Source organism: Stenella coeruleoalba, assembly GCF_951394435.1.
Source record: "Stenella coeruleoalba genome assembly, chromosome: 19".
NCBI classification, from domain to species: Eukaryota; Metazoa; Chordata; class Mammalia; order Artiodactyla; family Delphinidae; genus Stenella; species Stenella coeruleoalba.
Window position 1 is genome coordinate 27,860,981 of NC_137165.1, and position 25,607 is coordinate 27,886,587.

The window sequence follows — 25,607 nt, forward strand, 5'->3', positions numbered from 1 at the left end:
TCATTATTAAAGGCCTAGGAACATAAGGGAAACATGGAAAGATGAAAGCATTAGGAAATAACATTTGGGGGCTGTGGGGAGGTGTTGTGTTGGGGCCAAAGCATATAGGCACTTGAATACCAATCTAAGATTTGAGACAGTGGATTGCCAGTGAAGATACTTGACAAGAGGAGAAGAAAGATCAACTTGTTCCACCTATAATCTGACCCCTGTCTTTCCTTCACACTCTACATCTAACTTGTTGGCCCTACTTTTTAAAAATTGGAGAATTCTGCCACTTTTTATCACTTCCATCACTGGTCTAAGCTATCATCATCTTCTGCCTGTGTTGTAATTATAGCTTCCTACCAGATCACCCAGCTTTTACCCTTGCCCCACCCCCATACAGTCTGATCTGAACACAGCAGCGAGAAATAGCCTTTTAAAACTTGTTAGAACTCTCCAGAACTTTCCATCTCACTCAAAATAAAAGCCAGTCCTATCCCCCATCCCTACACCCCTCTAACCTCAATGACCTCATTTCTTACCACTCTTCCCCCCATTCCCCTACTAGTTCTCCAGCCCCTCTGACGTCCCTGCACCATCACCCCACTAATGCTCCAGCTCTCACTGTCTGTGGATAAGTTTTTTGGTATTCCTGATTGCTTTCTTATATATTTTATACTTGTTATGTTTTTGTCCTTCACCTACTTTTTTAAATACAAAAATAATTTAACTATATTCTAATAAAAATAAGTATTTCAATTTAATTACCAATCATGATTTACACAAGTATTACTGTAACTCATGCTGTCTGTATAAAATATTCAGATAAGCACACTGTTGTGTAAAAAGTTTTTGAAATTAATTCATTCATTAACAGTAACCAGATCAGTTATGTGTTTATGTATACAACTCAAATGACTCACATGCCTGACACAAACACTACAGTTCAACACTAATATCCTAAATGATGCAGTGATAAAAGTGAAATACAATTCTACCAAAACAAAAAACTTTTAGATTTAAATGCAAACTGAAGAAAATTAAATTAAAAGTTCAGTTCTTCAGCCTACTTAGCTATATTTCAAGTGCTCAATAGCCACGTGTAGCTAGTGGCTACCATATTAGACAGGGCAGGTCTAGAACTCTGCATCCTTGCTACTCAAAGAGCGGTTGAGGACCAGCAGTGTCAGCAACACCTGGAAATTAGAAATGCAGGGTCTCGGGTCTTACCCCAAGACCTACTGAAATAGAATCTGCATTTAACAAGTCCTTGGGTGATATGAATGCACCTTAAAATTTGAGAAGTCCAGATAACAGGCAATGCAGGATTTAACTGGGTAGTGGCAATGGAATTATACCAAGTATACCAGGGCGGTCAGTGTGAAAGATGCCATGAGGGTAAAGTCAACCAGACTTAACAGGGATAGCATGTTCAGTAATAATCAGAAAAAGCGGTCGAGGCTTTGTAATTTGGTGATTGAGAGTCTATAATAATGCAATTAACAAAGCAAGAGAAATGAGATTGAGAGTAAAGATGTTTTAATTCATAGTATAGATTAATGCATATTTTCCAGTTTTAGCAAAAATAATTTTTAAAATATATATGTGTATACAAACATGTGCATACATACTGGCACAACTACTCATTTCAGAAACACACACTTGCAATAAAAATATGCCACCCAAAATCAACCCAAAACTGTCCATTTTTTTAGTATATGGACCTTGCATACCATTCATCTTCTCTTATTCATGTAGAATGTTATTATTCGGTTTAAGGGGATGTCAGACTTATTGTTAATGAAAGAGTTTCTATGCTTTAGTGAAAATACTTCTCCATTTTTCCAAGGATTAATTTCTTTTTTCTTAATTAGCAAGTCTTTAAAAATTACAAATACATGTAATGAGGTGGATGGACCTAGAGTCTGTCATACAGAGTGAAGCCAGAAAGAGAAAAACAAATGCTGTATGCTAGCACATATATATGGAATCTAAAAAAACGGTACTGGTGAACCTAGTGGCAGGGCAGGAATAAAGACACAGATGTAGAGAATGGACTTGAGGGCACGGGGGTAGGGAGGAAGCTGGGACGAAGTGAGAGAGCAGCACTGACATATATACACTACCAAGTGTAAAATGTATGGCTAGTAGGAAGCTGCTGCATAGCACAGGGAGATCAGCTCGATGCTTTGTGACGACCTAGAGAGGTGGGATAGGGAGGGTAGGAGGGAGGTTCAAGAGGGAGGGGATATGGGGATATATGTATACACATAACTGATTCACTTTTTTGTATAGAAGAAACTAACATAACGTTGTAAAGCCATTATACTCCAATAAAGATGTAAAAAAAAATAAAAATTACAAAGTAATTGTGATTAACTCTTCTCTTAAAAACTTTTAAAAACCAGTCATTTGAGTCGTATGAAATTTGGCAAAATTTCTTTCCCCTTTTTTAGTATCCTTTTGAAGATCTTGATATGAAATCAGTACAGTACTAATAATTATGCCATATAAATCCTTTAAATACATAGGTAACCTAATTATTAAAACACCATTAGATTGACTTTCAATTTATTTTACAGTGCTGTTTCCAGTTGCTTCCAAAGGAGAAGAGAGCACAATTTGATATCCTTTGTTCATTTAAAACTTTTAATTTAATTATTGTGAGACCTGATCCTAAAAGCAGAATAATCTCTCCTTTTGAAGGTACAATACCTATTTTAAATTATGGAAATTAATTTACCTTTATTTAGTGTAATGACCCAAAAAGAAAGCAATGAAGAACTAAAGAGAGGGAGACAGGAAGAATGGGGAAAAGGAAGGGAGAGCAAGGGAAGGAAGAAATTAAAAGAATGAAAGAACAAGCTGTGAAGGGATCCTTTTCCACTAGAAGGATCAGGTACATTTGTATTTTTTTCAACCAGGGATGGCCTGGTTGTGACCATAATACTTTACTCACTGTTTTGTAAAGAATTGGTGGTACTATTCTCTAAAATCTAAGTATTTTTGATGAGTTTTCATGCCTTACAGAATAATCCAAACTAACTGTTTAAAATCATGAGCACAGTTTCCCATGAAATTATATATACTGCTTGTTATTTTTTCTTCAAGTTCTAACAACTTTTAACAGGCATGGGCCATTTTTCTAGCAACTTCCTTTGATCAACAGCTTTCTAAAGCCTACTCTCATACAAGTTGTTTTTAAAGTTTCTTTCAGCACAGTGTTATGACCTAAGGCAGCAATGAATTGGTGAACAGTCCAAACCCAAAATATTTAGCTTGTCTAAACCAGTCTCTGCCCTAAAGAAACACGGGAAATTTCTCCAAGTTCAGATAAGCCCAGTTGTAGTTGGCCTCACCTGTGTAAAGGTTGGGTTGAACGCCTTAGGAGGGCGTGAAGTCCCGAGGCTGAAACGAGGTCAGATCAGCACAGGATTCTCTGTGGACAGTTGAGCATGAACTTAGATACAGCTGGAACAGCTGGCATGTGCACTATTTTGGTTTATGGATTAAGCAACAACGGAAACTTTAAGAACAGATTAAATATATCTCTAAAAGGAAGAATAATATGTGATTACTAAAGAATATTCACATTTTCACACTTGAAGAGATTTGTTAATTTTGTGCATTTATTAAAGAAACAGTAAAGCCTCTAAGTTTTAGAATTGATATGAGTTCTTACACCCCTTTTATTCTTCTTTAGTGATCTGAACTTTTTACAATAGCTCTGTATGGAACTAGTAGATATTCCAAGATGCCAATCTCATCTCTAGAGGAAAAAAAAAAGAAAAATACATGTATTTGTCAGGTTTTTTTGTGTTCTGAAAGGGGACTGTAGTAAAATATTCCTGTGTTCCCATTTCAGATGGTCACTTGTAACCTCAGAATGTCAACCTGTATTTTCTATTAAAAACTCTCTTTTAGCAAGGATCCTTCCTGCTACTCTGTTATAGTCTCAGCCACCTCCTTCCATGCCCCATCTCTTAACATCTAGCAACCACTAATCTGTTCTCTGTATCTATAATTTTGTCTTTCCAAGCATGTTATATAAGTGTTATCATACAATATGTCACTTTTGGGGATTGGCTTTTTTCATTCAACATCCTTCCCCTGGAATCCATCCAGGTTGTTTTGTGTATTTATGTTGTTCCTTTTTATTGCTGAGTGCTTATAAAACTGGTGAAACCTGATTAAGGTTGGTGGATCATATCAATGAAATTTCCTGGTTGTGATATTCTACTGTACTAACGAAAGATATAACCATTGGAGGAGACTGAGTGAAGAGTACAGGAAACCTCTCTGTATTATTTCTTACAACCATGTGTAGCTACAATGATCTTAAAATGATTTTTAAAAAGCAAATAAAACAAACAAAAAAGCACCCTCTTTGAGAAAAAAGATTATAAAGCTCCTACAATGATAGCAATCTGAGTGGAGAAACTTGTTAAACAAACTTGGTTGGATTTATTTTTCAACTTTAATTCCCTTTATGAGAATCAAAGAAATGACCCGTGTATTCTCCAATGTTAAATTTTGCCCAAGTAACTGCCTTAGTTAAAGACAGCTTGCTTGGAAAAGGAACACGAAGACAGCCCAGTTGTCATTCCTATTTGCAGACAGCAGCCATTATCTAGTGATTCACTGGAGGTGAATGTAGCATTCTAAACTACCTTTGGCAAACAAAGATGTCTATTTCAGATACCCATTTCCAAATAGTTGTTTCTTTTTAATGTAGAAAAGTTCTTACTATTTTAAGAATTCTGAGAGAAATTTTATTACCCTATTGATACTATAGAACTGTTTTAATTGTGTTAGATTAACTAGACTCACAGAATTTTCAATGTTAGAGAAGTTTGGGAGGAAAGTGATCTTATTCTTCATAGAAACCTTTCAGTTCAATTTGATTACAGTATATTCTATATCAGTCGTCTTAGTTAGAACTGATGTTAGGGTTCTGGTTTCCATACTGTGAGTCACTTATTTTCTGGCTGTTCAGGGACCACATTCAGCATTCTTTCATCAGTTGTTTCACACATGCCTGCGGTAACTTATAAGGGCAACTTGGCAAGGGAGATGTTTCAGCTTCTTTTATTTTATGCTTGTTTTGTGTGAATGCACTGTGAAAGCTAGATATACTTTTTACAAGGAGCTCTCAATCTAGTAAGAAAAACGAAAAATAGAGGAAAACCATCACTTCCTAGAAAGCACTTCAGAATAGGTGCCCTATCGGTGGTGAGTTGTCAGAGACGTGATTGTATACCAAAGTAGGCATTACTCCCTATAATTTTCCTTATTTAACCCAAAACAAGCAAATATAAATCTGTAAAATTCCATAAGTCAGTTGCTAAGAGAGCACCTTTCCAGGGTATATTTTAAACATCTATGCAGATGCCAAACATTTTATGTTTCTTAATGTAAGAGCAATATATATTAACTTGGCTGACAAACTAGTAAATTTTACCCAAGGAGGAAGTAGTGATAAGGCAGTTGATACTATAAAACTCCTGTCTTGGCAGTTTAACCTGTGAGAAACACTTTCAGTACTCTTACTTTGCTGTGTGACTCATGACGTTGTGTTAAATGATTTATTCACAAACTACTTTAGAACTAAAAACAAGACTTCTCTAGTCCTACCTAACCTTACATAAATAAATCACCCTATTTGAAAATATTGTACGTACTTTGATTCATTGTCATCCGCATTAGATAGCAAAGATTGTCTATGACCATGGGTTTCAAATAAAATTGTGACTTCCATCACAATTCTTCATATTCAAGGCAGCTGATTTCCTGATATGATTGCTCATGACATTCTGCCACTCCTGACCATATATGCCCCTTATGTCATTTGTATCCCCTTCCCACTCTTGCTTTTTCTTCTTCACTTCTATTCTTAATCAATAACTGTTTTCCCACTTTCCCCACATGATTTTATAAGATCTCTTTACATTGTAGTTATTGACCCTATATCTACCAAATCTGTTGCAAATATTTTCCCCTATATACAAATTGTCTTTCTAATTTTTTAAAAGTTTTTAAACACAGGTGTTTTTGTATTGTCAAATCTATCTTTTTCTTTGTGATTTCTCCCCCCCTTTTTTTTAACTTTAAAAAATTTCATTTCTAGCAATTTCAGATACATATTTACCTGGTTTTCCTCCCATCTCTGTTTTTGTTTAGCCCACCTAAGAAATTACTCTGTTTGGTATATGGTATGAGATGAGTGTCTACACTTTACACTTTTTTTCCAAATAGTTTGTTGTCACAACCACTCATTGTTATGTGGTATCTCCATTACCATAAATTAAATTCTCATATAATCTAGGGGTCTGGGCTATCTAATCTTTCCAGTTGCTTTGTCAATAAATATTGGGCGAATGAATGTTTTATCTAACTCTTCTTTGGCTAGCACCAACTTTTGTAATTTATATATGCCTTAAATTCTTGGGCCATGTCCCACGTTATTTGTTTTCTTTCTTTCTTTCTTTTTTTCCTTCTTATTGTTGTTTTTCAGAATTTGCTTACCAGTTCTCACTGATTTTTTTTCTTCCAAATCAATTTAAGAATCTTATTTATTATTTAGATCTTATTATATCTAGATTCAAATTTGGAACTCTTGGTCAAGTGCCATCAAAACAAGCAAAATTTGATAAAATTTTTTTTCTAACTGAATTCTCTAAAAGTTAATTTGGAAGGACTAAATTTCTGTTTTTAAACTCCAAACTTCAGATGAATTCTAAATATTTGATAGCTACAAAAGTAGCCTTTGAGCGGTACTAGGTTTCAATGAACAGGATATAAATTCTGATTATGAAAGGAATTTCTAATACTGTAAATGTTCTCTTTTGGTACATTTGTAACCAGAACTGGAGAAGTAGGAAAATAGTTTTTTCTTTTATGTCAACCATCACTAAACCGGAAAATATGTGTTCAGGGTTAAATGTATTGTCAAAACAGAGTTTTAACTAATTTATATTTTGAACAAAGTTCACATGGTAAAATTTATTAGATAGATGTACTTGTGTGTCTGTCTTTGATTAGGGATTTCTGTTTATAAACAGAGATTGAACATTGTTTCTTTGATTTGCTTTGATGTTCAGAGGCAGAATTCAATTTTGCACCTTTTGGAGGATGAGGCAGCTGCAGGTAAAGAAGTTGACAGCTCTTGGGAGGGTTAATTAGAGATAATTATAATTTGATTGACCTGCTTTTCCTCCAGAAAGCTTAACCAAGTCTTCCTTTGCAAAGTTAGGATTTTGCTTTTTCATACAAAGTAAAGAAAATCTTTGTTTCTTGGATTGGCACATATCTATCATTTTTACTTTACAAAGGAGTGTCACCACACAAATCACAAAATCAGGGATATGGGTGGGATTGGAATGGACTTTCAAGATTATATAGTCCTTGGGAGCATGTATTTATTATATAAACTTATGGTGGAAAATTGTAAATTTTAGAGAAATATAAACTAGCATGCATAATTTTTAAATCTTTAAATTTTTAAATCTATTTAATGAAAAAGCAAGAAATAAAATTGTCAAACACAAATAAAGTGTAGCTATCTGTCCTTTTTCGACCTTGGTAGTCTTCATTCCACATGGTTTAGATGTAATCTCATTTACTTGATAAATACTATAAAAGGATTTTGTTTATATATAAAGAGAGTGTAATGAAATGATTTGCTTTTCATTATGTGGTATTTTTCATAGCATGGCTTATGGTTCTTACTGTAATTATTTAAATGAAATACATTTCTCAAATATTCCCATAAAATTGAAACCTTACTATGAAAACTTCTTACCTAATAAAGTTCTCTAAGGCAATTATTATATATGAAAAACAAAATAGTCATTTTCACTGTTTGTCCACTCAGTTATATCTCATATTTATGCTGAATGGAGCACCTGTTAATATCAGATAGGGTTTTACTCTCAGACAGCTTGTGTTTTAGTTTGGGCAGTCAAGACCTTTTGACATTAGAAAGTTTGGGAGTAAAATACTATTTTAATGACAGTTCAACATAGCCATAGGAGATATTAAGTAGTATGTGATTAATTAAAGACAACAGATATTATTAAGAATAAAAGGAGGGGAAATCATTGTAAGCTTACGTGGTTTGGAAAGATTAGAGGAGGTAAAATCTGAAGTAGATTTTGAAGGATAGATGAGAACTGGATGAAGAAAAAAGAGGAAAAGTGCATTCACCTAGTGGAAGGAATAATGTGCTCAAAAGCATCTTGGAGGTGGGAGAGTTTAGTCTGGGAAATTTGGTAAGTGAATGTACTTGGATATGGTAGTCCTGTAAGAGAGTCAAATGTGCTAAAACTGGAAAGGTTGATTTGGAACAAATAGTGGAGAACCTTGAAGTATGGAGGTTGAGGATGTATTTATCATGCACCATGTACTTACCTAAGCAACATTTTCTCTAGTTACCTTAGGTTTGTTACCTAAGCAGTATTTCAGGAAAACTGATCCTTCAGAAGTATGCAGAATACATTATAGTGAAGAACACAGTAGGCAGAGTGATTACTTTTGTGATTTTCATAGTACCTAAGTGCGAGGTGTTAAAGACATGAACAGTAACATGATGGTAAGAATGGATATTAAGGAATGGTACAAATACATCATCAATGAAGAATTCACAGGTGCTTAATAACTGGTTAGGTATGGAGGTGGAGTAGTGGGATGGATGTATGCACGGAGAAGGCATAAAGAAAGGGAAAGGAGAGAGCACATATCAGAGACGTATATAAAGTTCTGTGAATTCATTTTCTCCTCCAAGTGCATCGTGGTTAAGGGATGAGTTGTAGGTTCATTTTGTGAACATCTAGCAAATTACTTTGTGATCATCCATTGAGAGGAATATGAAACATATTTTAATAAATTTGACACATAAGTTAAGGAAACTAGATATAACTTGCTTTTAAACGCTTTCCTTCAACAGCCCTCTTCCTGCAGTAACCCTTAATCTTTTTCACAAGCTGTAATGGGACCAAGACCAAGAAGGGTTTTCCAATGAGTGGATGTAGGAAGCTGATAAGAGAAGTATTCTTTTGGGCTTGGTAGCATAAGTTACATTACACTAAAACATATATCTCTTTGCAGTCTCCTTTTTCTCCTGTCAACCATTGACATTTTGAAAGATTTACTGATTAGCTTAAAAATTACAGAACTTCTAAGTTTAGTGATGTGGATGTACTACCTAATTACAAATGAGCAACTGCAGTTAGTGCTTTTTCCTTCTACTTTAGGGAGCCGTTAAAAACTCACAACTAGAGGAGGAAAGGTTTTACATAATTGTTGCTAACATTAAAAAAGACATGTGCACATTATATTTCCGAACAACTATTTCAGTGCCTCAAGAAAGCCTTCAATCATTTGATGTAGTCTAGCCCTCTAATCACATTGGTGATTATGAATATATTTCAAAAGCAGTAAAGATGAACAGGAAAAAAACTGTACCAAGAACTGTAGTGGTTTCTTTAACCCTATTGTGACAGTTGTTTTGATCTTATAAAGTAGGTGTTGTTATTTACCATTGTACAAATGAACAGAGTCTTGGAGAATTACAGAGCCAGAAAATGAAAAAAAATCACATATCTAAGATTCTGAGGTATATCTCATCAAACGCCCATATTTTTAATTCAATATCATGTTAATGCCTTAAGGGGGAAAAAGTGCTATATGTGGAAAAACAGATAATATATTGTCTTTTGTTTGAGCTTATGCTCCCCTTTGAGTTTATACTGCCCTTTGTTTCAACACAATCACATAGCTAACTTCAAAGTATTTGTAGCCTACAAAGATTTTCATTTGTTTGAACTATATTTTCAAAGAAGAATGTGGTCTGATCTTCCCTGAAGGTTCATTGTGAAATTGTGAGGTGGAAAATCCTGATTTTACAATAAGACAGTGTGAGTTGAAGGCATTTCCTCAGTGTCACTGAAAGAAAGTTAAGTCAGAGATCTGCCTTCATAATTCATGATTCCCTTCTAGTGCATTTGTTTGTACTGCTTAGTATTAAAAAGCATAATGCTTATGTTGATTTTTCTATTTACTATTACATCTTAGTTTCTCTTATTTCCTAACTTTCTAAAATGAATTAATCTGTACCTAATACAAAGTAAATCAGTGAACTGGCTGCCGCATTTACCCTGATGGGATTTCAGGCTCATGGTAAGGTACTGGGAAAATTCTGGCTCAATTGTTACTGACATAGGAGGCTTTACAGTTATTAGAAGACAGCCCAGGAGGAAAAGAAAAAATGGATTATGTGATCCTGTATTGCTAAATACGGCACACTGCTGCTATCTTCTCTTTACTGCTTCCTCTAAGAGTAGTCATTTCAATGCACTAATCTTTTAAACAGCCGTTCGGTGGGAATTGGGCTAGAACTTTGCTAAGGGGTCACATTTACCAACCTGACAATTATACGTTTACTAAAGAAATAGCATGAATTTATTCAGCATCAAAACCTCTGCATCTTTTACCACCCAACTGCCTTTCACACCATATTGCCATCAGTGCACTATAATGGCTATATAAATTCCATCCAGATTCTTCTTTTAATTAACTAGTATTCTTTGAACAAAAATAAAAGTGCTGTTTTTATAGAAGAATAAAAACTGCATGAAGCGAGTGTGAAGGAGACAAATCACCAAATTAGTTATTCTTTATTGCAGCTATGGAGAATTCTCTGTCCCTCCCTTTCTCTTCAGTAGCAATATTTTTTTTCCTAGCCTGAGTGAATGGAAAATGGGCAACAGTGTAGCAGCCTCGAATGTGTTTGAGTTTATTGTAATGACCACATCCTAAAAGCTCATGCAGGGCTGGACACTGATGATATTGTCATCTACAAGTGATTTGGTTTTTTAACATTTTCTGTAGTTGGTAGCCAAGAGCTCAAACTTTGTAACTATACTGCCTGGGTTCAAATCCCATCTCAGCCACTTACTAAGTTTGCGATTCTGAGCAAGCTCCCTAACGTTTCAGTTTCCTATCTATTAAATGAGGATAATAATAGACATACCTCTCACAGCATTAGGTGGATTATCTGAGTTGATCCATGTCAAACATCTAGAGCTCTGTCAACAGAGCTCTAGATACTAAGCCATTACCTCCTGTATGCACAGTCTAATGTGAAGTTGATCCTGCGCTGACACTGGTGACCCTTGATCACCTGGGCTGAACTGACTGATGTGGTAGTTAGGTAAATGTCCTTTTATTTCCTTAGATATTTCTTTCTAAAAGTACCTTTTATTACAAGACAATTACTTTTAAAAATAAGGAAGCAAAGTTATTTGAGTCAAGGGTACAATAGGCAGTTGGTTGGCCATGTCTCTATCCTGCAGCTGCTGCCAGATCTAGCTTTCTAAACCACTGTGTTCTCATATCAATTTCTGCTCAGAAGGTTTCAAGCCTTCCCCAGATCCAAGCACCTTTGCCTATCACGCCATTTCTACCAGAGCCCAGCCCTTTCCCTCCCTCTCCACAATCTTTTTTTATCCATTGTGCCCCTAGAGGAAGCATCTACTCCAGTCAAAGTTGATCTATTTCAAAATTTGTCATTTCTCAAATGTACCTCATTCAGATTCCTAATTTTCCCTCTTCCTTTGTTCACACTGTTCATTTGTCTAATATGTCCTACTCTCTTCCTCCACTTATCTAAGTCATACCTTCTGTTCTAAGCTGAGCCAAAAAAGGGAAAGTGTCTTTTACCCCCTTTGTATTTTTTATCACATAACATGATTGTCTGGATGCAGTAAGTGCTAAGTAAAAGTTGTTAATGATGAAGAACTCTCCTGTTAGCTCTATTTTCAAACTACATTTATTTCTTTTATTTTTATAAATTTATTTATTTATTTATGTGGTTTTGGCTGCATTGGGTCTTCATTGCTGTGCACGGGTTTTCTTTAGTTGAGGTGAGCAGGGGCTACTCTTCGTTGTGGTGCGTGGGCTTCTCATTGTGGTGGCTTCTCTTGTTGCAGAGCACAGACTCTAGGCACACGGGCTTCAGTAGTTGTGGCACATGGGCTCAGTAGTTGTGGCTTGCGGGCTCTAGAGCGCAGGCTTGTAGTTGTGGCGCATGGGCTTAGCTGTTCCGCGGCATGTGGGATTTTCCCGGACCAGAGCTCAAACCCAAGTCCCCTGCATTGGCAGGAGGATTCTTAACCACTGTGCCACCAGGGAAGCCCTCCGACTACATTTAGAATCTCACCACTTCACACCATCTCCACCACTGTCACCCTGTCTAAGCTAAAGTAACTGTAGCTTGCCTATCCCATTCCTCTTCTCCCTATTACACCCTTGCCTACTCCTGTGATGAGTTGTCTGCTCTCAACACAGCAGTGAAAGTAACCCACATAAAATTTAAGTCAGAGCATACCACGTCTCTGCTCAGAACTCTCCAGTCACTTCCCCTCTCACCCTGAGTAAAACTAAAGTCCTCTCAGTGGCCTCCAAAGCCTCTCGAGATCTGCAACTCCACGCCAACACCATCCCTGCCCAAACCTGTGACCACTTTGCCCTCATTTCCTACTATTCCCTTCTTCCTGTCCCCTACTACTGTCTACTTCTGCCACACTGGCTTCCTTGCTGTTCTCTGAAGATGCAAGGCACAATCCTGTCTCAGGACCTTTGTACAAATTGTTCTCTCTGCCCAGAAAGTTCCTCCTTGGAAAACTTTCATGGCTCCATCCTTCCTGCAGTTCTTTAATTAAATGCCTTCTCAATGAGATCGTCATTGATTATCCCTAATTTGCTGTCTATCTTCCCAAGCTTTCAATAGATTGTAAATTCTGGGGGACAAAAGGAGGACTTTTTGTCTATTTTGTTAGGTGCTCTGTCCTCAGTACCTGAAACAGAAACTGGCACATAATAAGTACTTAATAGTTATTGAATGTATGAATGAAAAATTGACCCTTAAAAATATGTCCTAGGGCTTCCCTGGTGGCGCAGTGGTTGAGAGTCCGCCTGCCAATGCAGGGGACACGGGTTCGTGCCCCGGTCCAGGAAGATCCCACATGCCGCGGAGCAGCTAGGCCCGTGAGCCATGGCCGCAGAGCCTGCGCATCCGGAGGCTGTGCTCCACAACGGGAGAGGCCACAACAGTGAGAGGCCCGCGTACCGCAAAAAAAAATATATATATATATATATATATGTCCTATAGTAAAAATACTTCTAACCGTCCCTTAGGCTCAAACTAAAGCAAGTATCCTATAATAGCTCCCAGAAAATTAAAATAGCCACAGTTGAATATTAGCCATGGCAATTGTAGCAGAAAGTTCCATTGCAGAGAAAAGAGATTTCTGCATCAAGTGAAGAAAAAGAAGCGGTTTACATTGTAACAAGTGCCATATTAAATTATATTGGTGTCCTGGGGGACTGTTATTGACCCAACACCACACATTTTTGAGAGAGCAAGTGGTTTTGCCCACACCGTCCTCTTCCTAAGGTGGAGAATGTAGCTATTATATAGTTTTGTTTTGTTTTTGTGTTTGTTTGTCATCTAGCGGTGGAATAAAATGGTGAAAAGAACATTAATGTTGGAGTCAGGTAAACCTGGGTTTAAATTCTGGCACTAGTATGTGTCCTTGGATAGGATATGTAACCTCTCCGAGCCTCTGTTTGATTATGTATAAAATGGTTTTTAATAATGCCTTTCCCTCAGTGTTGTTCTAAATGTTAAATGGGAGAAGACGCATGAATTACCTGAAATGTAACATGTGGTTAATAAATGTATTGTGAACATTGCATCCCATAGAAATAGCTGTATATTTTGCTACTGAATTCTACCTTTTGGCTTAAATCAAAATGGAGAAGTAGCAGTTAGACTGATGTCTAGGAATAAGCTTTGGCTCCTGGCACTTGGACCACGGAGAAGCCCTCAACACCATAAATCTCTCAGCAGTATCTGATGAAGCTGCAAGAGCCTTCCTAGAACATGAGCCTACCACCTGCTTGACTTTTGTAGAAGCCTACTCTTTTTATCTTTTCAGCTAATTCTTAATCTTCTATTTTCCACTTTCAATTCTCCTTTGTTTCTCTTATTTTCAAAATTCTATGCTAGATGTGTGAAGTTGGAGATTCCATACTGAAAGTTTTCTAAGAAATCAAGAAAGGAAAAGTAAGGTCAGGCAGCTACTCTGTACAATAAAATAATGTGAATATTATTTTTCAAATTGAGATGTGAGAAACATATGTATAATTGATTCACTTTTAGAATTAGAACTTCCAGGAAGGAGGAAAATATTTTGTTTAAACCACTGAATTGTTTTTACATGTTTTTTTTTTCAATGACATTATTTTTTGAAATTTTTAGGAAGCCAAAGCTGTGGTCGAAGAAACAAGAGCCCTGCGAAGTCGGCTTCATCTTGCCGAAGCTGCACAGAGACAGGCACACGGAATGGAAATGGATTATGAAGAAGTGATCCGTCTGTTAGAGGCCGAGATTACAGAGCTGAAGGCTCAGCTTGCTGATTATTCTGACCAAAATAAAGTAAGCAAAACAGTTCTCTCTTCTAGTTACCATGGTTTCCTTGCCGTTGTCATGTATCCTGTTTTCATTTTCTTTTCATCTGCACTTCTAAACTAGGTCAGTGTTTGTCTTCTATAATTCAGTGATAGGATGATGTGTCATGATGGGGGTAATGTGAAGGTTATGAGCCTCCGTTTATCCAGATAGCTTTGGGATGCAAAAGTATGTGCCCAAATTTATTCAGGTCATTGGTCAACATTGTACAGCTCAGGCACTGAGTCCTGGAACTATTTAACATTTAATTGATTACATTGGTTTCCTCCTTTTTCCTAAACTTGCTAATTTGTCCTGTGGGGATGGGAGGAGGAGAGTCTAGGGATGGGGTTTGCTCTTTGATTAGAGCACTCAAGGAAGTGTGAAAGTTAAAGAATTTTTTGCCCAAGGCCCAAGATAATTAATAGAAAGAAACTTGAGTTTGAATTTAGCAGACTCCAATTTCAATAGTGAAATACTGAATGCTTTGCAGAAGGCAATGTGAACTTTTTTTAATGTGAATTTTTTCATTATGTGATTTTTTAAGACATACTGCACTCATTGAATGGTCTTCAAAAACTGTAACAGACATTTTTATTTCACTGAAGTAAGGTAGAAAATTAAATAAATTGAAATAGATATTTTATAACTTCATGAGTTCATTTATAACCATAGTGTTTATATCTCTCTAATACAGTCATCTTTCAAGAGAACATAAAACAAATTTGAAAAATTTGTGTGTATTTATTTAAACATAAAAGAGTTAAATACTTTAAATATACCAAGTAGAAATGAAACCAGTTTTAGAAAAGCAAAATACAGAAGAAAATCTGAAATTTTCTTTGGTTAGCTCTTAAGAATTGCTAATATATTTCTCACATCTGTCCATTTAAACCAATCCCCAAAGAAGGTTGACATTCCTGTCACCCTTTGATAATACCACAAGGCCAAGGGGAAAACATTACTTGAGACAGCAGAAATACTTAGGAATATTACTTGTATTTATTATTCTTGACCCAGTGTTTACATTCTGAAATCAGAGATATGTGCTTATTTCATGTGAGTAACTTTAACATGATTCTGAAAATATTTTGGGAATTTTCAAAACACTAAAAGTACTTTTTTTTAATAATAACTTGATTTACTTTTGGAGGGATAATCAAGTCTTTAAAAATACTTTTTAAATAATATAACATTCAAGGAGTTCACATGAATTTATTCATTTTTTTAAAAGCATAAGTTATTTGCTATTCTTTCTTCCAGCTCCTAGCTGAGAAACGTTTTTGTCCTAAGTCGTGTAGTAATATAATTAATTCAGTTCTTCTCTTTTTTAGCATAATGGTGTCTCATGCCATTCCTCTTAACAAAATCCTAAATTAACCATTAACCTGTCTCTGAAGATAATCTTTTTTTTTTTTTTTTCCCAAAGAGGAGATGTTATACATGAGCATCTTAACATTTTCCAAACCCAATACCAGTGGAGAAATAGAAGGAAATTTGTTTTTAATTGTTTGAGATTGCTTGAAGAGACACTGACCAAGATATTACAGGATTCAGATTCAATATTCATTTTTAAGGCATATTCTTTTTGTAACAATATTATTTTTCTTACAAGTTTTCCCTTATATTATCTCTATATTTACTTTTTTTTTCACCTTCAGCTTAAGAAATAAAACTTTACCAGTACCTTCGAAGACCCACAATATCCCTTTCCAATTGCATCCCCCTCCCTCACCCTCATAGGTAAACAAACCATTTTCCTGGATTTAGTGTTAAACATTTTCTTGATAATTTTACTACCTATGTATATATCCCTTAACAGTATGTTGTTTAATTTTGCCTGTTTGTCAACTTTATGTAAATAGAAATATACTACTTTTATTGTTCCAACTTGGTTTTTCACTCAAAATTTTTTGTGATTCATCTATTTGAAGTTTATAGCTAGTTCATGTCTTTTCATTGCTTTTTTGTACTCCATTGAGTGGATATATTACAGTATATTTGTCCATTCTGTATTTGATGGACAGTCCAATCGTTTCAGTTTTCTTCTGTTATGAACAATGTTGCTGAAAACAGTTTTGTACATATATCCTGCTCCACATGTGTAACAGTTCTCTTGGGTTCATATCTTGGAGTGGAATTGCTAGGTTGAATGGTGATTGTATGATCAACTTTACTAATTACAATTAGGCAATTCCTAATTGTTTTTGAAAGTGTTTGAACCAATTTTACTCCCAACAGTAATGAATGAGAATTACCTTTTACCCCAAATCCTTGCTGATGCTTGCTTTCTTTTACTTTTAATTTTTATCAAACTGTTAGGTGTAATAAGTGTATCTCATTGTGGTTTAATTTGAATTTCTCTAATGATTTTGAGCTACTGATGTGCTGGGACCAGCTGGTACTAGTTTATGAGAGCTGACTGTGTGCATTTCTTCTTAACTGCATGTTCAACACATCATGTTGTTAGCTTGAAATCAGCCATGGTGGGGTTATTTACACCCCCAAATGCAATAAACCAGGGCTTTGCCCCTTGTCCCAGATAGTCAGTTGAGTTAATATTTATGCAATTATTAGGCATTTGTGTTTCTATGTGAAATGCTTCTTCATATCTTTTAACCATTTTCCACTGGGTTATTTGTCTTTTTTATATTCACATGTAGTGATTGTTTGTATGTTCTGGTTACTAACCTATCTTATATTTTATGTTGTAAAAATCCTCTCTGGAATTTATAGCTTACCTTTTCACCCTCTGGTGAAATGAACAGGTGTTATTTTCAAGTAATCAAACTTTTCAGTCTTTTCTCTCATGTGTCTTTCCAGAAGTCCTTCCATTCCCAAAGATATTTTTATATTTGTCTCTAAAAGTTTTAAAACTTTGATCCTTCTGTCATGGTTTTATGTCATTGTATAAGGTGGGGATTCATTTCATTCTTTCTTTTTTATCCTAAGTGAATGGCCAACTATACCAGCACCGCTCATTCAAAAGTCTCTTTTACTCTAAATCTTGATCCGATCAACCTGTCTAGTTCTTTTTATTTAAAAGTGTGTTGGCTATATAACCCTTTGATCTTTTATATGTATTTTAGACTCAGATTATAAATTCCATCAAAAGAAATTAATACAATTGCCATTTTTACTGAAAATGCATTAAATATATAATTTGGGGGAAATTTACGTATTTATGATTGTGTCTTGATTCATAAACATCATTGAGGAACAGAAAGGTTAATTGCATGTGGCCAGAGAATCTAGTCTATAGATAACTCCAGAATTCATTGATGGTTGCTTCATGGCTTACTGTCTGACCAATATTTACAAATATTCAAAGAGAGCTTGAAAAGAATTCTGCAATCATTTGATGTGTTGTTTTATATAGTCCACCAGATCAGGATCATTAATTGTGGGGTTCAATTCTTCTCTAGTCATATTAATTTCTTTGTCAGGGAATAGGTTAAAATTTCCCTTGTGATTACTTTTTAAAATTTTCTGTATATATTTGAAGTAATGTTTTTAATTGCATACAAGCTTAGAATTATGTTATCATCCTTTTACGAAAATGTTGTGACTCTTCAATCTTCTTTCCCCCTTAATGCTTATTTTTGATTGATATTAAAATAGTTATACCAGCTTTCTTTTGGTATCTACCTATGTATTTTTTCCATCCTTTTACTTTCAACTTTTCAGTGTCCTTATATTTTAATTGTGTCTATGATAAACAACTGGTAGTTGGATTTTTTTCCCCATTTTACTGATTTTTGACCTTTAATTGGAAAGGTCTTTCCATTTACATTCTTATTCGCAAATGCACTTGGCTTCATTTCTACCCTTTTATTTTGTGCATTTTATTTGTCCCATATTTTCTAGTTGTTTGTCATTTTTTGCCTCCCTTTTTTTTTTTCTTTTTTGGATTGGGTCAGACTTCTCCTGTGTTCCCCTACTCCCATTTCATTTAGTTTACTCTGCTAGTTTAGAAGTTAGACACTTGGTTTCTAATTTTTAAATATTATATTAGAAATGTTAACACTCTATTTTAACTTAAATTATAAAACTAATCACTGGCTTTCCACTTCTTCTAAATATTGTAAGGACTTTAAAACATAAATCCAATCATCCCTTTCTGCTTAATTTCTATTAACTAAGTATTTTAGTTCTTTCTTGACTTTTAACATCATAAATTAGATACTATTACAGTTTATTTTGTGCAGTCAACCTTCATTTAGATAGACCTCCATGTTTATCATTTTCTTTGTTCAACATTCTTCCTTTCATTTGACATCCTTGCTAGAATTACTTTCTTTTTTCCTGAAATACATCTTTTAGAAGTTCATCTTTTAGAAATAGTGAGTATCTATTGGTAATAAACTCTATTTTTGTTTGTCTGGAAACTTCTTTTTTGACTCTTGTTCTTGAAATATATTTTTGCTACATTTAGATTGTTAAATCGGCACTGAATTTCTTTCAGTGTTTTTATTCCATGGTTGTGATATCAGATGTCAGTCTGTCGTTTGTTTGCTATCTGTTGTTTTTTTTTAGATGATTTTATCTTTAGTGTTCAGCAGTTTGACTATGATCAGTCATGTGTTCACTTATTTTTATTTATATTGCTTGAGATTCATGGAATGAGGTTCCTGATCTGAGGAACAGTGTCTTTCACCATTTCTGAAAAACCCTAAGCTTTTATCCTGACCTATTCCTCTTTCATTATTTCTAGTCTGTCTTATGTAATTCAGATTGGATGTATGCTAGATCTTCTTCCGGTTATTTTTTCTCTTTTCATATTTTCCATTTTTATTTTTATGCTCTATTATGAGAAGTTTCTTTACCTCTGCCTTCCAGTTCACCCATTCTCTTTTCATCTGTATCTAATTGGATAGTAAATGCATAAATTGAGTTTCTAATTATTACTGCTTTTTTTTTTTGACATCTTTATTGGAGTATAATTGCTTTACATTGTTGTGTTAGTTGCTGCTGTATAACAAAGTGAATCAGCTATACATATACATATATCCCCATATCCCCTCCCTCCTGCATCTCCCTCCCACCCTCCCTGTATTTTTACTTTTCAGATCTATTTTTTATGTCACATGGATCTATTTTGATAGTTTCTTGTTTCTTTATTATGCTTTAAATTCTTAATTTTTAAAACATATTAAACATAACTTTATATTCTGTATCTGATCACTTCAGTAGCTGCTGTCTCTATAGGTTTGATCCTATAATTTGTTTCCTTCAGCTGACTTTTCATCCATAGTAGCTTATTTGCTGAGATCATGTTCTTTTGATACATTAAATGTAGGCATTCTTTGATGTCTGAGTTTAGCAAATAACCCCACTAGAGAAATTTTTTGTTTGCTTTTACCAGCCAGGAACCAATTTAAACTAAATTTTCAGCTTATGAATGTACAGGCCACACAGGTAATATAAATTCTGACCTGGAACCTGCATGAGTTGGGGGACTGTGGTTGGCAATTATTCGGGGGACACTTTTTTAACCATTCACCAGAGGCAAAATCAAAAGTTTTGTTTCTCCCTAATTCACCCATTAAAGTTCTCCTGTTTGCCATTTGTGCCTGATGAAACCCCAAACTATAGGCCTCCAAGGATCAGCAAATACCCTGAGATCAAATTGTGCTACAGTGTACTCTAACTTCAGTGGGTTCATTCAGCATTGCTATTGCTTATCTTCATGAAATTCCTTCACTTTTCCTGGAATTCTTTTACTTCCCCGTCAGCTCAGCTTTACATTGGGTCATATTACATTATATATTTATGTATAGGGCTTCCCTGGTGGCGCAGTGGTTGAGAGTCCGCCTGCCGATGCATGGGACGTGGGTTCGTGCCCCAGTCCAGGAATATCCCACATGCCGCAGAGCGGCTGGGCCCGTGAGCCATGGCCGCTGAGCCTGCGCATCTGGAGCCTGTGCTCCGCAACGGGAGAGGCCACAACAGTGAGAGGCCTGCGTACCGCAAAAAAAAAAAATATTTATGTATATCTTCAGCATGTTGGATTGTGCCACACTAATACGGGTTTCCGTCAGCCTCTGGTAACCATGTTGTCAAGAAATGCCATAAACTAATTAAAATGTATTTTAATATAAGAATATAATATAAACTAATTAAAGTGTATTATATATAACATTACATATAATAAATGTATTATTATATAACTTTTATTAAAATAAAAGTTATTTGTAGCTTATCTTAAAAAGTTTGCAGCATTCCTGTGCAGTTTAACTTTTAAAAATATGCAATTAGTTAAGTACCCCCCAAAACAAGAAGATATGTACAAGAAGAGAGAAAATAAATGATATAGTAATGTTGGATATTAGTTAATAAAAAATGAAAATAGGAGCCACTAGTATAAAATTGAAGAAATGTATAATATGTTCCTTTTGATATCTCTGTCAAGGAAAGTGTTCAGGAGTTAAGAAAGCGAATCACAGTACTTGACTGCCAATTGCGAAAATCAGAAATGGCTCGAAAAACTTTTGAGGCATCCACTGAAAAGCTTCTTCATTTTGTAGAGGTAAATTTTCCTGTTACATCACTTTATGTCCATTTTTAAGAAATGTATAGACAACTGACATACAGGTAAATGTCATGGCGTTTGATGGCTAGTGAAACATTCTCTGGGCTCAAAACAGCAATGGTGACTTACAGTCAGATTTTAAATTGCTTAGATAATGAAAAGACCAGCTAACATACAGATTAAGAGAAATAATTGAGACAGGGTAATATGATCCCAAATATATACTATGTTTTAATGAACACTTTCTTAACTTTTGATACTATGTAAACATTAGTTGATAACTACCCTATAAAGAAATGTTTCTCTGTGTATTATAATTCTGAGTAGAATTGTATGTTAATGTAATTGATTTTTTCCCCTATATAACACCTTTTTAATCATATGGGTGGAGGGGGTTATAAATATTATTTAAGCAAGAGAAAACATTTTAAAAAGCTATCAAAGTTACATTATCACCTTCACTCTCTTGTTTGTCTCTAGGCTATTCAAGAAGTATTTTGTGATAATTCTCTTCCTTTGTCAAATTTAAGGTAAGAAAATTTAAGTGCTTTCTGCAGAGTATGGCCACTGATTACATTCTTCATCTGGTACTTGTGCTAAAATACTAAAATCTCTTAAAGTCTTAAGATAGTCAAAGCAATTTTTTTCCTTTTATAAAGACTACCACTAGCAATGTAGTTCTACTTCTAGCAACATATGCTTGCAGAAACATAGGAAAACTCCACCCTTTTCTGTGAAAACAGCAGTTCAATAAATGAAGATGATTCATTATATTTTAAGTTTCCACATAGCATTTTTGAATTTAGAAAAATATCGTAGTACATGGTAGTATATATGGTAGTACACCTTTAAACTCATTTTAATGTAATACTTTATTTCTTCAGGTGAAATCTGATGTTTTTATTGTTATCTATGCTGCTTATGATGTAAAATAATTATGTGAATACCATGATGATTATTTTCAGTATGATGTTAAAATACTCAGCAGTCAGATTCCGCTTGTATGGGTTAGACATGTCCCAAACTCCCACCACCCAAGGTTTCATTGTGACCTTGAATAATAATTCAAAAGCTTTGGTATTAAAAATGACTATTTAAAAGCCAGAGCCTGCCCTTGCAGGTTCACAGAACAAAAGTAACTTTAAAAAGCAACATTAATATATGTAACTGAATCACTTTGCTGTACACCTGAAAGTAATACAACATTGTAAATCAACTATACATCAACTTTAAAAAAAAAAAAGCAACATTAAGCAACTTTTTGCTACATCTTGGAAAGTTAAACACTAGTAAAATTTGGCTCAGTCTTTTTAATATACTATATCATCTGTAATGGATGTTGGCCTTGGTATTCTACATGGAATAAAGGCTCTGTATTTGAATTTGAGAATTGATGCTTTAGTTTCTCCTTGTGAATTAATACTATCATGCTTAGGAAGATGCATTATAAGTAATGATGGCTTTGTCATCAGTTTAAAATTGTCTCTTTTCAAGTAAAAGTTTCAGCATAATGGTAAAAGTAAAACCTTGCATTTTAATTGTATCAGAATGCATTCATTTCAGGTGACTTTCGCATTTTTTAAAAGTGGTATAAATGCTCTAGGCTTTTTTAGATTTAGGGATAGCAAATGGAAGAGTTTAAGAGAGAATTTCAGGAGCAAATATACATATTGAATTTATATTTAATATTACTAGAAGTAGTAGTAAATGTCTCTTTAATAAATTTATGTTTAAGTGCTTAATTTAAGTGTTTACAAAACTAAATAAAAGGCCAAATCATGTTAGCATAACACAAGCACTCACAAAATAAGCCAAACAAATGATTTAGGAGGAAGCTATCCTTCTATCCCTTCCTCCTTATGTATAAGGTAAACCTAATTTTTTAAATATGCCTATTTATTATATAATAAAGAATTGAAAACAGAAATATTATTTTGTGGGAATTATTTTGATTATGGCTACAAGAATACAATGTTCCCAGAAATCAAAAATTTTTGTACAATTTCATAACTATGAAGAATTCAGACTTAGCAAAGATAGATATTATTCATTGTGTAATAAGTTTAGCTTTATTTTATTGCTTCCATAGTGAAAGAAGAGCTATGTTAGCTTCCCAGACGTCCCTCACACCACTGGGAAGGAGTGGACGTAACATCCCAGCAACGCTGGCACTTGAATCTAAGGAACTTGTTAAATCTGTCCGAGCCATACTTGATATGGATTGTAAGTTTTCTGCATTTTTTTCATGCGCTTAAAAATAACTTATTTAGCAAAACAAAAGAAGAAAATTTCAAGTTTGATAGTTTAATCTTGTTAAATGCATTGGTTTGCCTACAGTAAAATTGATAGCTTATCGACAAAAATCTTAATGCAACCAATTGTAGGGGGAGAATACTTGCTTTATTTAAAGTGCTCAAAATGGCTTCCAACAGAAGGTAGCTGATTAAGACCTTTTTTTTTTTTTTTTTACCTCTACTTCCATCTAAAGTCTCTCTGAAATGGAAGAATAAATATAAAAATAAATCCACAACAGCACTGGAAACCTAGAAGGTTGGACTCAACATTGAGGAAATTTTTAATAATATACAACAGATGGAATAAGATTGAAGATACAGCCCAGCTGTGCAAGAGACCCCAGAACACAATAAAGGTGAAAGACAGTGAGTTAAGTAGAACCATGAAAAACCCTCAAGATCACAAGCAGGGAAAGCTAGGAACAAACCCTGGGGCAGTCAGCAGGGTAACGAATTAAAGGGCTGTAGAGCAGCTGAACGAGTTCCCTACTCTTCAGAGCTGAGAGAATACCTCTCTCAAGGGACTGCATTATCTGTCACTGGACACCCCCAGAGTCAGCCGTGTTCTCAGTAACCTCCTTACATATTTGTCTATGTAAGACTCCTGTCTCAATTTAGATATTCCTGTCTGAAATTAGCAATATTTTAACTTTTAAAATTAGAATGTCAGTAATAGCTGCTTTTAGTCTTTACATTCTGATGCTAGTTAGAAGTTATTTAGACAGCCGTGTTCTCGGTAACCACTGGACACCCCCAGAGTCAGCCGTGTTCTCAGTAACCTCCGTGTTCTCAGTAACCACCACAGGCCACATTGCTCCTATTTTTTAGGAGGGATGAAAATAGCCACTACTAATGTATTATGTGTAAGATCAGAATTTTATATATCAGACATTTTTAAGCTAGGATGGGAACAGTGGAGGGAAACACCTGCACAGACATAGCCCAGTGGACATTGCAATCATTAATTTTAATTACCTTGCTAGCATTAACCTTTATATTTGTCAAACATGATTATTCAAAGAAAATTTTTGAAGTTCAGCAGAACTTCTTTGGAAGAAAAGTGGAAAATTACATCTTCACTTTTTATCTGTCATAAGATTATACCCACTCCACTGCTTAAAACTAGCAAATTGTTTCTAAGTGTCTTCCTATTTAGAAGTACAATTGCTAATGTTTGCATATTTCCCAGCACTTTTGTAATTATATGTGACATATCTTTTTCAGTGTGATAATTCAGATAAGCTCAGCTCATTTTTCTTTCTCTTTAAGCAGTAGCTTTTTCCATCTGTAATGAAAAGGAGAAAATTGCTATCATGTGGTAGATAATTCAGCCACAGCCTCCACCTCATTTCCTTTGCCATGGCTATCCGATTATTTCAAGTTTCAATTTGAAATTTTCATTTGGGTAATTGCCTCCACTTTCTTGTTAATTTAAGTATACTCCAGGATGTTATACTATGGAATTTCCTCAGAAATGAAATTAAGATTTCTTAGGTCTTATAGGTTAAAACCAGTCACTAAGGAATATCTAGAGGACAATTGTGAGCCATTTTTGGATCATGGACTCCATGGAAATCTGGTGAAATTCCTCTTCCCAGAAATATGCAATTAAGCACATTTTTTTCATGCATTTTCAGAGTGTTTATGAACCCCAACTTAAGAACCCCTGATGTAAAATTACAGGGAACACGAATGCTTTCTACAGCATTGCAAACATGGCCATCCATCTCTCACAAGAATACCTCTAGCAGTGGAGAAGTATATGAATCACATAGGCTGCCAAGAGTCAAGCAGCACTTTGAATCCACGTAAACAATGTGCCTCAGAATCTCTGATGTTCCCTGGAGGTCCCCCAGAGAGCACCTCAATTGGTCATCCAACTTCATTAGGCAAATTACTTAACCTCTGGGCCTGTTTCCTCATATAAAAGGTAGAGATTATAATATCTGAAGTGGCAGGATTGGAGGATTAAATGAGATACATGTAAAGTACCTTAAAGTATAAGATGTTCTATAAATAGCTGTTACTGCTGCTGGTACCACATTACTATCTATAGTAATTAATTTAAAGAATACTTTTTCTCTATGGTAACTATTATATAATTATTTTCTAAAGCTTTGTTTAACTTTGATACATTTGAAAATGTGATAGATGAGACCTTTTCTTAATATATAACATTTATTGCTATTATTGATTTTGAGTTAGAATGTAATCATCACAGGAAACTGCGGTTAAATGTCTGAATCAGCAGCTTATCTTTCAGTTGTTTATTGCTAACTATAAGGAA

At 34.8% G+C, this 25,607-nt stretch overlaps 1 protein-coding gene across 3 annotated transcripts in view; it reads left to right on the top strand.

The window, feature by feature from the left end:
• Positions 1-25,607, top strand: part of STXBP4 (syntaxin binding protein 4) — a 182,471-nt gene that overhangs the window by 94,905 nt on the left and 61,959 nt on the right. For 2 of the 3 annotated variants that reach the window (XM_079903546.1, XM_079903547.1), the window contains 4 exons: positions 14,306-14,482; positions 20,907-21,023; positions 21,507-21,556; positions 23,116-23,249. In XM_079903546.1, the coding sequence (XP_079759672.1) occupies positions 14,306-14,482; positions 20,907-21,023; positions 21,507-21,556; positions 23,116-23,249 (478 nt within the window). Of the gene's footprint in view, positions 1-14,305; positions 14,483-20,906; positions 21,024-21,506; positions 21,557-23,115; positions 23,250-23,514; positions 24,121-25,607 lie in introns of those variants that run through there. The other variant, XM_079903548.1, reaches the window with a different exon arrangement.